Source organism: Colletotrichum aenigma (assembly GCF_013390185.1).
Source record: "Colletotrichum aenigma strain Cg56 chromosome Unknown KSG_Cg56_contig07, whole genome shotgun sequence".
Classification (NCBI taxonomy): domain Eukaryota; kingdom Fungi; phylum Ascomycota; class Sordariomycetes; order Glomerellales; family Glomerellaceae; genus Colletotrichum; species Colletotrichum aenigma.
In genome coordinates this window covers 1,255,834-1,270,219 of record NW_023500913.1, presented here as the reverse complement: position 1 = coordinate 1,270,219, position 14,386 = coordinate 1,255,834, and the positions used below count along the sequence as shown (strand labels likewise).

Genomic DNA, 14,386 nt, shown 5'->3' with positions numbered 1-14,386 from the left:
GTGGTGATAATGATAATGGCAGTGCGGAATGCTGCGCGACATTGCGACGGCGCAGTCATGGACGAGTGCGATAAACGGCATTGGTGCCCTGGTGTATGGTTTGATTTTGGTCCCTGATATCCAGAGATACCCCCTTATACTTAGACGGCCAAGGCAGTTGGCATTTTAATGATGATGATGTATACACGATGCCGCATTTGATACCTTGGTTGCTCTGATGATTGTTATTAAGCTTCCTTCACATATGATGGTTTGTCCCTGGTCACGCCTTCGCCTGCCGATCTTGACGCGCTCTCAATACTCTCATGGCTCCGTTCACCGCTTCCTTCTGAGCGCAGCAACAATATCCCGTCCTAACCCCCTCTGGCGCCTTCAGCTGGCTCTAGTTGATGATGCAAGCGCGTCTGGCTGAAGCCTCTTGAAGTTGGACCGCCGGCACTCTGTTGTCATGCTCTGGCCTAAGCTCGTCACGCAAATCTGAGAGCGATACTCATTGCTTGGTGTCATTCTCGCGATACCATGTTCGTGCGCGCGAGCAGGCGTTGGTGATGGGTCAAACGAGAACGCGTGACTTTCCTTCCCTTCGTTGGGCGCGCTTCCCGAATTCTCCGCTAGAAATCTCCCAAGCCCTTCCATATTCAACCCGAAGACTTCTTCCTCTTGCTCTTCTCCTTGTTGCTGCCTTTCGCCTTCTTTTTCTCAGGCTGCGCTCCCTCCATGTCGACGTCCTCATCCTCAGCGACGTCTGCAGCAGCAGTCACGACAACGGCGGGACGCATGACGCGCTGCTGGTCGGCAGCAGGGTACAGCGCGGTGCCTTGCTGCAGGGCGTGGATGAGGAAAGGCAGCGACTCGGCCTTGAAGTCGTCGGCCCCGCGGACCTTGTCGAGGTCTTCGGCGAACTCTTGTGTGGTGCGCTGCAGGTAGAAATTTGTGAATTCTTGGGAGACGGACATGATGAATGATGTCTTTGTATTGAACGGTAGAAGTATTCTGTTGACCTGGGATTTGAGGTTTCTTTTATGGGCAGTTGATGAGGTTTAGTTTTGGTGACTATGCAGTGAAGCTTACTCACGATTTCTGCTAGGCGAAAGATTTGACATACAGTGTGAAAACACAGTGATCGCCACTGTCCGAACCAGTTCAGGCTTTGAGAAGGTTCAGCTGAACCCAATCAACTCAGCTCATTTCTCAAGCTTCATCCACGCAACATGGTGCCTGATGAACATGTTTGTTCTATTTAGCATATTGTCTTAAGCCATCCGACGCCCAAAGCCGTCTCGTCGCCTCTCTACGGCTTGTGAGCACACAATGGGTAGGGTACTATTGAATTTTAGCAACAACAGAAGTATGTACATCCGATATGGTGTAGTGGCCAACATGATGCCCTCTCATCCACAGAGAGGTTAGGCATAGCCCCGAGTTCGATTCTCGGTTTCGGAACATTTTTGCCCTCGTCACAGACTTTTTCTTCTTCTTCTTCTGCTTCTTGCCTGCCCGGCCGCTTTTTAGTTCTCAGAGACGACGAACTCAACCCCTTCAATTCAACTTTTCGACGCAAACCCTCGTTGCATGCTAAGTAGGATAGACGTGTTTTGCTTGATTAACAGAATTGACTGGTTTTGGTGGTCGTTTCTAGCCACTCTAATTGATTTCTAGCATGAGACGAACGGTTGTGAGATTGTAATATGCCATCACACATCTCTCCCGAATCGCTGATCCCCTCCATCCAGCCTTGAATTCTCGCGGACCCAGATTCCCAAAGCGGCATCCAACTGCCGGCGCGGGGAGCCCTTGAACGCTAGCTAGCTACCCCTTCTCGGAGCCATCATCTCGTTAACCTAATCGACATCCTGTTTACAAAACTCGCTCACACTTGGTCTCTCACATAGTCCGTCGGTCAGACGCATAAGATTGGCTCCTTTTTGAAAATCAACAGAGACGAGGACTTCCTTCTGCATCATCATCAGATGCTTTTTTTTCTTTAACCCAAGCAAGCCGCCTCGGCATGACAGAGTACGACGTGAGGCACACGAACGGCAACCGCCTCCCGCAACTTGTCCGCTCCGGTGCTTTCCCCGATGCAGGAACTCGTCCTTGGCCAGCACATTCCCCGACTGCAACCCCGACCAAATCGTCAGAGTCGTATTCTTCCCCGCAAACCCCGGATTTCGAGCTCTAAGCGGCGGGGCTGGGGAGAAGCTGGATAACACACACCTCCCTGTCCAGGTTTCCTTGCAGTAGGGCGGACCCCCCCTCCTTCCTGTCGCCATTGTGCCTGGGTGATGATGCCGGCCCTGTCCCTTGTGGCAACCGATCTTTGATTGCCTATGGAGAAGCGTAGTTGTGGCGTGTGTGAGCTTTCTTAGACGAACCTCTGAGAACTGGTTTCTCCCGCGATGCTCCGTAATGTCACATCAGTCGAGCTGTCTGGCGTCTAGTTTGGCCTCATGATCAGAAAGGCTTTATTTCTTCCCAAGGGAACCTTGCTGTGGCGCTAGTCGACCTGGCCATGTTGTGCTGTCGAGGTGTTCCATGTCTATCTAGGCATGCCCTCGTGAAGGCGAGCCTGGCTGATCAACTCTAAGGACATTTGCTGAGCCAACCAAAGTCTATCAAGCGATGATAGAAACCCCTAAATCTGGCTTTTGTATCCGTAACCAAACCTGATATCCCGATTAGCAACACTAACATCGCATGGTACAGTTTTGTCGAAGGGTCATCGTAATTTGTTCACTCACAAACTGCTGAATGCCGCCACACGATTCTCCTCTGCCATACTCTCCAGATTCTCCATATGGAAATCTCACCGACGTTAGTTAGCCTTGTCCCTGGAACGTCACATCCGCCTGGGGTCGCTTCAGTCCGCGATGACCGCCTTGGCGACCTCCTCATCTCCTCGACCCCGCGCCTGCGTGCTCCCCGTCGGCTTCATGTGAAAGAAAATTGATGTTACTCGCAAGCGGAATGTGAGGGCTGGAATCGTTGGTTGAACAAGGAGTTTGCGGGGTAAGCCGACTTAGCAAGATGTCATAACTCTCTGGGAGATCAGGTACGGAGAGGAGGGGAGAAAGTGAGAAGAGAATGTGGCTAGATAGAGGACGTCTATATAAAGCCATGATAATCCTCCCCGGAATGTCGTGATCAATCCACTCGATTGCACAACAGTCTCATCTCTTACTTCAGACCCAACCAAGATTTATATACTTACTCTCACGTCGATCCGACCCACCAGTCAACATGCAGTTCAAGATCGTTGCCGTTGCCTTCTTCGCCAGCCTTGTTGCTGCCCAGGACCTCTCTGAACTCCCCGACTGCGCCGTATGATCCTCTCAGAGCGATGATTCGCTGTCGCGGACGACTGACTGATCCTCTTGATTTCCAGGAGCCCTGCTTCGTCGACAACTTCCCCATCTCCGGTTGCGCCTCTCAGACTGACTTCGCTTGCATCTGCGCGTAAGTAACGCCATTAGACGAAAGACCACGCAATATGACTCCGCTTAACTTTTACTGCAGCTCTTCTGCCTACAACTCGGCCGTCACTAGCTGTGTCCTTGGCGCTTGCGGGTCTGCCGATGTGTAAGTCTTCCTCCTACCCCTTGGCCGACACCGTCCATAATGGCCTCTAAAAGTACTAACATCTGTTGACAAGCCTTGCTGCCCTCAACTGGGCTACCACGACCTGCAACTCCGTTGGAGTGCCCATTGAACTCTGAGAAACCGCTGCGTTTCAAGGCCCAAGGGTAAATGTCGGTAGGCGATGGAGATGTTTGGATGCGTCTACAAGTTAATGGGTGAAACAACACGTACATAATAACTCAATAAAGACTTTGCCGGCCTATCCTATTCGATTAACCGTCGAACTACAGGCGCAATGACTAGTTGCTCCTATGGAGTTGAATGCGTAACTTTTCTTCCTGGATTTAACCTAGGTATTATCACGTTCGGGGACTCGGCAAAGCAGAATAGCAGCGCCAACAACCGGGTTTCGTCTCATGTATCACGGCTGGCCGGCAATGCGAACTAAATATAGACCCTCTGTATTGGGAATAAGAGCTTGCAATGCTCTCCTAATTGGATCAACTGCAAGAGTTCCGGCCGTCTCATGTGAAGCATAAACTTCAGCTAACTCATGCTCCTGTCAATTGATCCCATGCGGCGAAACCCAGGAAACGCCAATCGTAAAACCCCACCAACACGCACCCCATCCACTTTAACATCCATCCTCCGAAGTAAGTTGCGCTTAATTCCCATTACCGGCGCAGATCAAGGCTTGGTCTCGAGGAGTCGAGACTCGGCCGAATGGAGCTGCTTGAGCTTCTACGGCGTCGCGCTCGCTGCTCGCCTGGATCCGAGGGCCGCAAGCCAGACGACTTGGCGAACATATTCAGAATGTCAGTCAAGGAAATGACGCCAGTGAGCCGTCCCGAGAGATGAGCGCCGGGCATAGCGGCTGCAGGCACAACGTTGTGTACCACCTGCGTAGGTAGCGGCGACTGCGGCGCCGACCCCGAGCCTGGCACCAAGACGCTTGACGTCGTCGGGGCCAGCAGGGGTGTCGCGGGCGCGCTCGGGCTGGGGGACGCGGACTCGACCACCCACATGCGGTGGGATTGCGTGGCGACCAGTTTCGCGACGGTGTGCGCCAACGTCGAATAAGGGTTCACGTAGAAGACTGGGAAGGAGTCTCTGCCGTGCTCAACGCCGCGCTCGCTGAGAATGACGGAGATGAAGTGCATGCAAGACGACTTGAGGAGGGGCGCATCGGCGGCGTTCGTCAGATGCTTGACATCTACGCTGGAGATATTGCCGACAACATTGTGGCCGTTGTCGATGACAGCAACGCTCGTCAAGCCTTCGGCGTTCATCAAGGCCAGCGCGTCGCCTAGTGGGCTGTCGGAACTACAAGGGGTCAGCTTTGTTTGGAAAAGGGTAGACCTTAGGGGCTGCTCACTTCACCGCTACGATTTGCTGAGTCCCAATGCCCAAATCACGCAGGATCATAGGGTATAGCTTGTCAATGGCAGGAAAGTTGATGCCCTCGTTCCAGAAGAACTCTACCAGTTTGAGCTGACTGAGAATACCGATTACGTCGCCAGCAGGGCTAGTCACAAGAACGCGGTGAATTCCGCTGCCAAAGACCTCGATGGCCTTGTCAAGCGTCTCGTCGAAGGGCAGCGTAATGAGCGACTCTTTTCTGCAAAGAGGTTGTATATCGCGCAGAGCTATGCTCCGTCCTTCCCGGGCCTTCGTTGCGATGTCATCGTATGTGGAAATCTGCTCCTCATCGGGCCTTGCCAGTCCGACAACTATCAGCAGGTATGTGTTGAGATCGTTGTAGTCGAAAGTGGAAACCGCGGTTTTGGAAGATGCATGTTCTCGAATTAGGACAACATTGGAGGGGCTTTGCTTGACGAGAATCTAGCGCGGCATTAGAACTGGTCACAACGGAGAAGCTGGGTTTTGGACGACAGACCATGGAGGCCTCCTCGATGCTGGAGTCCAGGTCGACCCATTTGACATCGTCTTGAGCTACGAGCTCGTTTACGGAGACGTCGCGCCAGTCACGGCCTGCGAATCGCGGGTTGGAGTGCTTGTTAGCAGCCGGAGGGTGGTTGAGAAGCTCTTGAACGGCGGCCTGGGTGAATGAAGGGTGACGTTGGGCGCGAGGGGAGCCCGGAGCGTTTCTGAGGTTCTCAGCGAAGCTCTGGCGATGGGCATGTGTCGATTTGTGCAAGCTCGTCTGGGAGGGAGTTCGTTGGGGGACGGCAGGGGGTGAGGTTGCGACGAATGCACTCTCGTCCTTGTGCGGCGCGGGTGCCGCTGCTCCGTCCATTGCTCTACACGAGGGGCGTCACTTGGAAACAAATCGGTGTGATGGATTTTCCAAATTGTTCGGTTGCTTCGACTCGAGGCTTTGGGAAAGTTGTGAGGTAGATTCCGCGTCGGATTTGCAAAGCGTTAGGAATGGTCGTCCAAAGCTGAAGATCAGTTAAGGTAGTCGCAGAAATGAGGGAGCGCGGAGGCGACAGTGGCTGAGCAGAGTGCGGGCGAGGGTGTCGAGAGACTAGGGGTGGCCAATTCCAGGCCGGCTGATCGCGACTTCAAGGCAGCGTTGCCGAGACTCGGTTTATTACTGCGTACCTCAGAGAATGGAAGCTGGAGCTGGAGGTGATGGCGGTAGAAGTAGGTGCACCGCCTTAATTACGTAGAGCTATGGGTTGTATCCGTACGGTGAGGTGGTAATTGAGGGGCAACGGCGCGGCACCCTACCTACCCTGGGTCTTGCGACGCAGCAGATGGTGGATGTTGAAATGGGCCGGGCAGGGGATGCGATTATGTACCTAATGACACGAGGATCCGGAAGCAGTATCACTACGGGATGGGATGGTACCCGGTTCGAATCGAGTAAAAGCCAGGAGGGATGGGTATTCTGAAGTCGGATGATGGAACATAAAAACGGTAGATTCAGAATCGTGGGGTGAGAGGGGGCGGCTTGCGAGGGCGTCGTCAGAGTAAATAAGTTCACTCCCGTTCCCCAGGTGCTCGAACCCCAAGTGCTAACGCCGATAGTTACTGGGTTAAATTACCTAAGTCACCCCCCCAAGTAACCGATACCCCGGGGCAACCGATAGCTAGTTCCACATATAAACTTCAAAAACACGCCGTTTTTAAAATACTATAACTTAGTGAAATCTTTATATTAAATAGTAGAAATTTCTGTATAACTAGTTTATTAATATTTATAACTAAATAAAATATTACATAAGCTATTACTAAGCTATTTACTAATAATTAGCTATATATATATAAAATAGAACTTTTAGTTAGTGTTTTCTTACTAAATACTAGGAAATCCTTAACACTACTTAAAATTCTATGTTAAGTTAAATAGTATATTAAATTTTATATAAATCCTAGATTAAGTCTAATATAGTATAAGCTATTATTTTATTAATTAATATTATACTATTTGTTAATAAACTACTTCTATATTACTACTATATAAGTATTAATAAGTACTACTTAATATTATAATGATTAACTGTGATAATTTACCATATTAAATTTTATTATATACTATATGTTTTACTTAGATTTTCAAGATTTTAATCAGTATTTTTATTTTAAAAATATAACAAAATAAATATTAATAAAGCTTCTATAATATTAAATACTATATATTTAAGTATTTACTATACTTTACATAAATAACTAAAATATAAAATAAAAGTTTTACTATATAATTTAATACTTATAAATATATAATATTTATTTATTTTATATATTTACTTAATAGATCTATAGATAGTTATAAAAAGTTAAAATAAGTAAAAATCATAGTTTTCTCTATTAGTTTGAGGTAAGTATTAGTTACTTAGAGGGATAGCTTAATAAGCATCTTAGAAAGACCTAATAAAAATAAAGAGAGATTTACTATAAAGTGATATAACATATTAAAGTGTACTTTTTAGAAACTCTATTAATATATAAGCTACTCTTATAGCTACCCCCTTTCCTTTTTTACTTCTCCTTTTTTACTGTAAGTAATTAAGAAAAATTATAGCTATTACTATACTTATTTTATTTATATAGTTTTTATATTATAAAATCTCCTCTAATTTATTAATATCCTTTTTAAACTCTTTATTATTAAATTCTTATAAAGTTTTTATTTATTAATATATTTACTAAAACTACAAGTAAATATATTTTATATTTAATTTATCATTTTATAAATATACGATATATATAATAATTTATAAAATATAAATAAAGTATTTATAGTAATTTTTATAATCATTTTTAACTATAATGTTAGGGAAAATATTATTAATAAACTGTTTAAGTTTAAATTCATTTTCTTTTATTATGTAAATAAAATAATATTTTATTTCTATTTAGTTATTAATTACTTTTATAATTAATATTCTAATTAACATAAGTTTAAATATAATAAGTTAACTTTATTAAGAATAGTTAATAGATATAAGAAAAATAAATTTATATTTTTCTTTTTATATAATTTTATATAATAAGTTATCTATAAACTATTAAAATTATTAATAATATTCTTATAAACCTAAATTCAAGCTTTCCTAGTTATTATAAATAGTATTACGATATATAGTAAGTATCTATTAAAGTATAAATAGAATTTTTATAGTATAGCGTAAACCTCTATAAATTAGATGTAGCTGGGCTTAAAAGGTAGAAGAAGGTGAGGAGAGATTGACAAGTAGCAGGGGCAGCTCACTGGACTACACTGCAGGCCTTACCTACCCCTCCATTGACAGGCGAGCGCGGTGGTGACGGTGACGGTGACGGTGGCGGGCGGTGATGAAGGTGGCTGGCCAAAGCAGTCCCCGCTTCTGCTTGATGCACCACACTCATGGCACCGGACCGTCCGCAGCTGGCATCCGTCCCGATGCCCCTCCATCCTCCACCCGAATTATTACATATGGTAGGTATGGACCTACCTCTCCAATGCGTGGCACCTTACATAATGCATACCTAGCAAGGAGGGTAGCAAATCACAGGCCGCCGGACACGCAGACACGCAAACAACCTGGAGGGCCTTGATGAAGAATCGCCTGCTGATCGACGACGCGTGCTGTCAATTTGCTGCAGCCACATAGGTGATAGGTAGGCACGTAGGATGCAAATTCAGGACATGCCCGAGGACCGGGCTGCGCAATCATCAGGGCTTCGCAAAGTCCCAAGGCATTGTGAGAACCGATTGTCCTAACAATACAAATTAGTGTAAACCTGTTTGTTGGGCATTTGATTGCTACCCAGCGAGTGGGCTCTGCCTGCGTACCTTACCCAAGGTAGGTAGGTAGGTATGGCAGCTGTCGTGCTACGCCCATCACCATGTTTGGCACCCTGTGGCATACCACGGACGTGCCGGTAAGATTGTCCCCCAGAACGAGACAGGCTGGTCAATAACTCACCATTGTTTGCTGCTCTGTCTCATTAGCCAACAATGAACTATTTACAACGGGATTTGATATCTAATTGCCGGCGGAAAGTACCCATGCAATACTGGGTAACATTCACATGCATTGACAGCCAGTCAAAAGTTCAACCCACTAACAATTTCAGACCTTTGGGAGCAACCAGTCAAGTAGGTATTGAATGGAACCAAAGGACGGATGGCCCGTACCATGGGCTGCCGCCAGCCAGCCTGCAGACCGATCCACGACCCGACGGGACCTGAGGCGTGTCGGGTTGGACTCCCTTCCCAGCTTGCCAGCTTGGTCCTTGCCTGCTTGCCTGTCTACTTACCTACCTTAGGTACTTACCTACCTACCTTCAACCGTGAGTTCCTGGGTTAAGAGCGTACCTAGATGTGCCTTATGTAATAAGGTAGCGTATGCAACATATCTAGTACCTTAGGTAGGGAAGCACGGAGGGCACTCGCAATGGAAAGTAATGGTAAGGCACCATGGGCCGGCCGTTCAGCAAGTGGAGCAGAGGGACTCAAGAGGTGTGGCGTGTGCGGGCGGGCAGCAGCGCATCTCGCTCCACCACCCAACAGCCCCGCGCAAAATTGTTCCATGTCATTTTTGTGTTGCTTTCCCCCTCCAAAGACCCGGCTCCAGTCCCTTCAACCATCGTGGGCATTACTGCCTCACTTCATCTCTTTTTTGTTGTGACGAGTTCCTTTGTTTTGAGCCACCAAAACCACTCCTTCCCTCTCTACCACCCGCAACGCATACCGTGCTCATTGTCGCTAGTCGCTGCATCCAGTAGTTGACTGTACTCACCCGCAAATTTACTGTCCTCCTCCTTCTATTCCGCCTTCCGACGCGCGCTCGCTTACTTTGGCGCTCTCAAAAGAGACAACCGCCAAAAGACAAGGTTTAAAAAAAAAAAAAAAAAAAAAACCACCGAGCCAGAGCGAGCGAGAGACGCACCACCCTTCAGAGCCAAACACGCCAACTCTTATCCCTCCGAGCCTCCCCACGTCGCCCTTCGCGCGGTTCTGTCCACCTTCCACCGCCCCGACTGTCTTGGTCTTGGGGCTGGTCATTTTCAACCTCGAAAAACTTCCTTCGACTCGATAGCATTTACCACTGCCACCGGTCGCAATCATGTCCATGTTGCCGCCAGACGTCCACCAGGAGTTGGGACAGCTCCTGCAAGCTCTGCAGAGCCCTGAGAACTCTGTCCGTACGCAAGCGGAGGAGCATCTGCAAAACAACTGGACGACCACCCGTCCCGAGGTCCTGTTGATGGGCCTGGCTGAGCAGATTCAAATCGGTGCTGATGCTTCGGTATGTCTCCTTCTCGCATCTGGGCTCCCCTCACACACTCTCCATCCCTGCCCCTCTTCTGCCCCTCGCGACGCGACATTTGGCTAATTTCACCACCACAACAGACACGTTCTTTCGCTGCCGTCATTTTCCGAAGAATCGCCTCCAAGAGCCGCAAAAATGAGCGCGGCGAGCTCGTCGATATGTTCTTGTCCTTGTCCAAGGATCAGGCTGCCGTCATCCGCCAGAAGCTTCTCGAGAGTTTGGGAGGGGACTTCCAACGTGCCGTACGAAATAAAATCAGCGACGCTGTCGCTGAGGTAGCGAGGCAATACACCGAGAACAGTACGTCCTTCACCTCACACTCCACTCACCTCAGACGCACGCGAGAAGCCCCGCGCTTGGGATTGAACTTGCGCCTAACATAATGGCAGACGATTCCTGGCCCGAACTCCTTGGAGGTCTCTTCCAGCTTAGCATAGCCCCCGACGCCGAGAAGCGCGAGACTGCTTTCCGCGTCTTCTCAACAACCCCCGGTGTCATCGAAAAGCAACACGAGGACAACGTTATCGGAGCCTTTCAGAAGGGCTTCAAGGATGACTCTGTTCAGGTATGACGGACCCTGGCGCCCACCATGCAGAACACGAACTGACAGTGGAAAAGGTACGCCTGGCTGCCATGGAGGCCTTTGCCGCCTTCTTCAGAAACCTGGGAAAGAAGGCACAGCCCAAGTTTTACCCTCTCATCCCCGACGTCCTCAACATCCTGCCCCCGATCAAGGACAGCCATGACTCTGAAGACCTCAGCGGCGCCCTCGTCGCCCTCATCGATATGGCCGAGACTGCGCCGAAGATGTTCAAGCCTTTGTTCCATAACTTGGTACAGTTCGCCGTCTCTGTTATTCAGGATAAGGAGCTCGACAACCTTTGCCGCCAGAACGCCCTGGAGCTGATGGCCACTTTCGCCGATTACGCGCCATCTCTGTGCCGCAAGGACCCCACATACACGAACGACATGATCACCCAGTGCCTGAGTTTGATGACCGACCTGGGCGAAGATGATGATGATGCTGCTGAATGGCTGGCGTCTGATGATGTGAGCTGCTCCTGTTTTCCAGCCTTTGCGCTTACCTATTAACGAATTCTAGCTTGACCAAGAGGAGAGCGACCAAAACCACGTTGCTGGAGAGCAATGCATGGACCGACTGGCCAACAAGCTTGGCGGACAGACAATCCTCGCCCCGACCTTTAACTGGCTTCCTAGAATGATGACCTCTATGGCTTGGAGAGATAGGCATGCGGCTCTCATGGCGATTTCCGCCATCTCTGAGGGCTGCAGAGAGCTCATGATTGGGGAGCTTAGCCAGGTCCTCGATCTTGTTGTTCCTGCGCTCAAGGATCCCCATCCCCGTGTGCGCTGGGCTGGATGCAATGCCTTGGGTCAAATGAGCACGGACTTCGCGCCGAAGATGCAAACGGACTACTACGACCGCGTTCTCAAGGCAATCATCCCCGTCCTCGACTCCCCCGAGGCCCGCGTTAAGTCTCATGCTGCTGCGGCTCTGGTCAACTTCTGTGAGGAGGCCGAGAAGTCCATCCTGGAGCCCTACTTGGATGAGCTGCTTTCTCATCTCTTCCAGCTCCTGCAGAATGAGAAGCGATACGTCCAGGAGCAGGCTTTGTCGACCATTGCGACCATTGCTGATGCCGCGGAGGCCGCTTTCTCAAAGTATTACGACACGCTCATGCCCCTGTTGGTGAATGTCCTGCAGACGGAGAACGAGAAGGAATTCCGCCTTCTTCGCGCCAAGGCTATGGAGTGTGCTACCTTGATCGCTCTGGCTGTTGGCAAGGAGAGACTCGGCCAGGATGCCATGACCCTGGTTCATCTGCTCGCGAACATTCAGGCTAACATTACCGACTCTGATGACCCGCAAGCTCAGTACCTGATGCACTGCTGGGGTCGCATGTGCAGAGTTCTTGGACAAGAGTTCCTGCCCTTCCTGCCCAACGTTATGCCTCCTCTTCTCGAGTTGGCCAGTGCGAAGGCCGACATTCAGCTTCTGGACGACGATGACCAGGTCGAGCAGATCCAACAAGAGGATGGATGGGAGCTTGTTCCCCTCAAGGGCAAGATGATCGGTATCCGTACTAGCACTATGGAGGACAAGAATATGGCCATTGAGCTATTGGTTGTCTACGCCCAGGTACTCGAGGGCAGCTTTGCTCCCTACGTCGCACAGATCATGGAGAAGATCGCTCTCCCAGGCCTGGCTTTCTTCTTCCATGACCCGGTCAGGTTCATCTCTGCCAAGTTGGTACCCCAGCTCCTCAGCTCTTACAAGAAGACGTATGGAAGTCCTTCCCCAGAACTCAGCGGATTGTGGGCTGCCACTGTCGACAAGCTTCTTGAGGTGTTGACCGCCGAGCCTGCTATCGATACTCTGGCCGAAATGTACCAGTGCTTCTACGAGTCGGTTGAGGTAGTCGGCAAGGGCTGTCTGACAACCGATCACCTCTCTCGGTTCATTGACTCTGTCCACTCCGCCATTGAGGATTACAAGGACCGTGTCGCTCAGCGCGCTGAAGACAAGGAGGGTGCGACTGCTGAGGACGCAGAAGATGAAGCTGACGATGTTCTGTTGGCCATTGAGGATGACCAGACGCTCCTTTCAGACATGAACAAGGCTTTCCACGCCATCTTCAAGAACCACGGATCCGCCTTCCTCCCTGCCTGGGAGCGCCTAATCAGCACCTACGAAGGCTTCCTCAAGTCAGATGACCCGACGCAACGCCAGTGGGGTCTTTGCATTATGGACGACGTTTTGGAATACTGCGGGCCCGAAAGCCAGCGCTACGCCAACTACATTACTCAACCTCTTGTTGACGGCTGCAGGGACTCATCACCGGCTATCCGCCAGGCCGCTGCGTATGGTATCGGTGTGGCTGCTCACCGTGGCGGTGCTCCCTGGGCTCAATTCCTGGGCGGCGCCATGCCTTTCCTCTTCCAGGTCACGCAAGTTCCCGACGCGCGCAGCGAAGACAACGTGTACGCCACGGAGAACGCTTGTGCCGCTATCGCCAAAATTCTACACTACAACGCTAGTTCTGTCCAGGATCCCAATGGCATCGTGACTCAGTGGATCGAGACTCTGCCAGTTACCAACGACGAAGAAGCGGCGCCGTATGCGTATGCCTACTTGGCTGAGCTCATTGACCAGTAAGTGATGAACATACATGAAATCTGGGCAGTCGCTGACACAATTACTTTTAGGCAACATCCCGCGGTGATGGGCCAAGCCGGTAAGGTTTTCGTTTTCACCGCTCAGGCATTGGAAGCAGACACCCTTCAGGGGCAAACGGCCAGCCGCGTTGTCACGGCTATCAAGGCGCTCCTCTCCGCAGCGGGCGTGAACCCCGCACCCCTGCTCCAGCAGTTCTCACCCGAGGCCCAACGTACGATTACGGCCTACTTCTCGTAGAACTTCTAGTGGCTTGACTACGGTTGAAGTAGCACACACGAGGCTCAGAATTCCGTGGAAAATGGAGTTGGGGGTTGTTGTACTAGATGGATGTTGAGATGATACCACAGGCACGAAGAAAAGAACCTCTCCGCAGCAACAGTTTTGGACTTTGAATATGTCGAGCCACACAAAACTAGCATGGGAGAAAGAGGCGTCAAGAGCCGAGATATTCTTGGAGGATGAAAATGTGTGCGCAAGAAGGCCGGTCTGGGCCGTTCCTTCGTTTTCTCGCCGCCGCCCGATGGTGGCGCACTGTGACGCCGATACGATGATATAAAGGAGAGGTTGTTTTGCAGATAGAAATTCAATCTGATATGATGAAGCACTGCCAATATGCAAATCTGATTGTGTGCGCGGAACGGAGCAGCAACATGGGGTCCGGCCATGCGACTGTGTTTGACGTGAAACGCGGCTTCGAGGAAACAGTGCTGTGATGTGATGAAGCTGCCACCCGACGCTGCCAAAGTCGGGAATGCGGCGCCCGAAGCGGCGGCAGCTGGTAGAATTCTGGTCTTAAACATCACGCCGAGGCGGTGGCAGGAAATCTGCTCAGTAATGTCGGACTCGTCTTGCATTGTAACCAGGTGAGGAATGATGAGCCTGA

General features: G+C 49.9%; 4 protein-coding genes across 4 annotated transcripts; 2 read left to right on the top strand and 2 right to left on the bottom strand.

Moving 5' to 3' along the window:
- Positions 1 to 638: 638 nt before the first annotated feature.
- Positions 639 to 956, bottom strand: CGCA056_v010612 (uncharacterized protein; the record flags this gene model as incomplete). The annotated part of the gene is made up of 1 exon (XM_037325859.1): positions 639 to 956. The coding sequence occupies one exon, from the start codon at positions 954 to 956 to the stop codon at positions 639 to 641; it is 318 nt and encodes a 105-aa protein (XP_037175564.1).
- A 2,284-nt stretch (positions 957 to 3,240) lies between these two features.
- CGCA056_v010611 (GPI-anchored CFEM domain protein) lies at positions 3,241 to 3,716 on the top strand (the record flags this gene model as incomplete). The annotated part of the gene is made up of 4 exons (XM_037325858.1): positions 3,241 to 3,321; positions 3,386 to 3,456; positions 3,517 to 3,579; positions 3,653 to 3,716. 4 exons carry the CDS (start codon positions 3,241 to 3,243, stop codon positions 3,714 to 3,716), a joined length of 279 nt encoding a protein of 92 aa, XP_037175565.1.
- A 537-nt stretch (positions 3,717 to 4,253) lies between these two features.
- On the bottom strand, positions 4,254 to 5,836 carry SDS23 (the record flags this gene model as incomplete). Its single annotated transcript, XM_037325857.1, has 3 exons — positions 4,254 to 4,902; positions 4,955 to 5,421; positions 5,477 to 5,836. 3 exons carry the CDS (start codon positions 5,834 to 5,836, stop codon positions 4,254 to 4,256), a joined length of 1,476 nt encoding a protein of 491 aa, XP_037175566.1.
- A 4,261-nt stretch (positions 5,837 to 10,097) lies between these two features.
- On the top strand, positions 10,098 to 13,740 carry sal3 (Importin subunit beta-3; the record flags this gene model as incomplete). The annotated part of the gene is made up of 6 exons (XM_037325856.1): positions 10,098 to 10,280; positions 10,385 to 10,604; positions 10,694 to 10,869; positions 10,923 to 11,354; positions 11,407 to 13,478; positions 13,533 to 13,740. 6 exons carry the CDS (start codon positions 10,098 to 10,100, stop codon positions 13,738 to 13,740), a joined length of 3,291 nt encoding a protein of 1,096 aa, XP_037175110.1.
- Between the last annotated feature and the right edge of the window lie 646 nt (positions 13,741 to 14,386).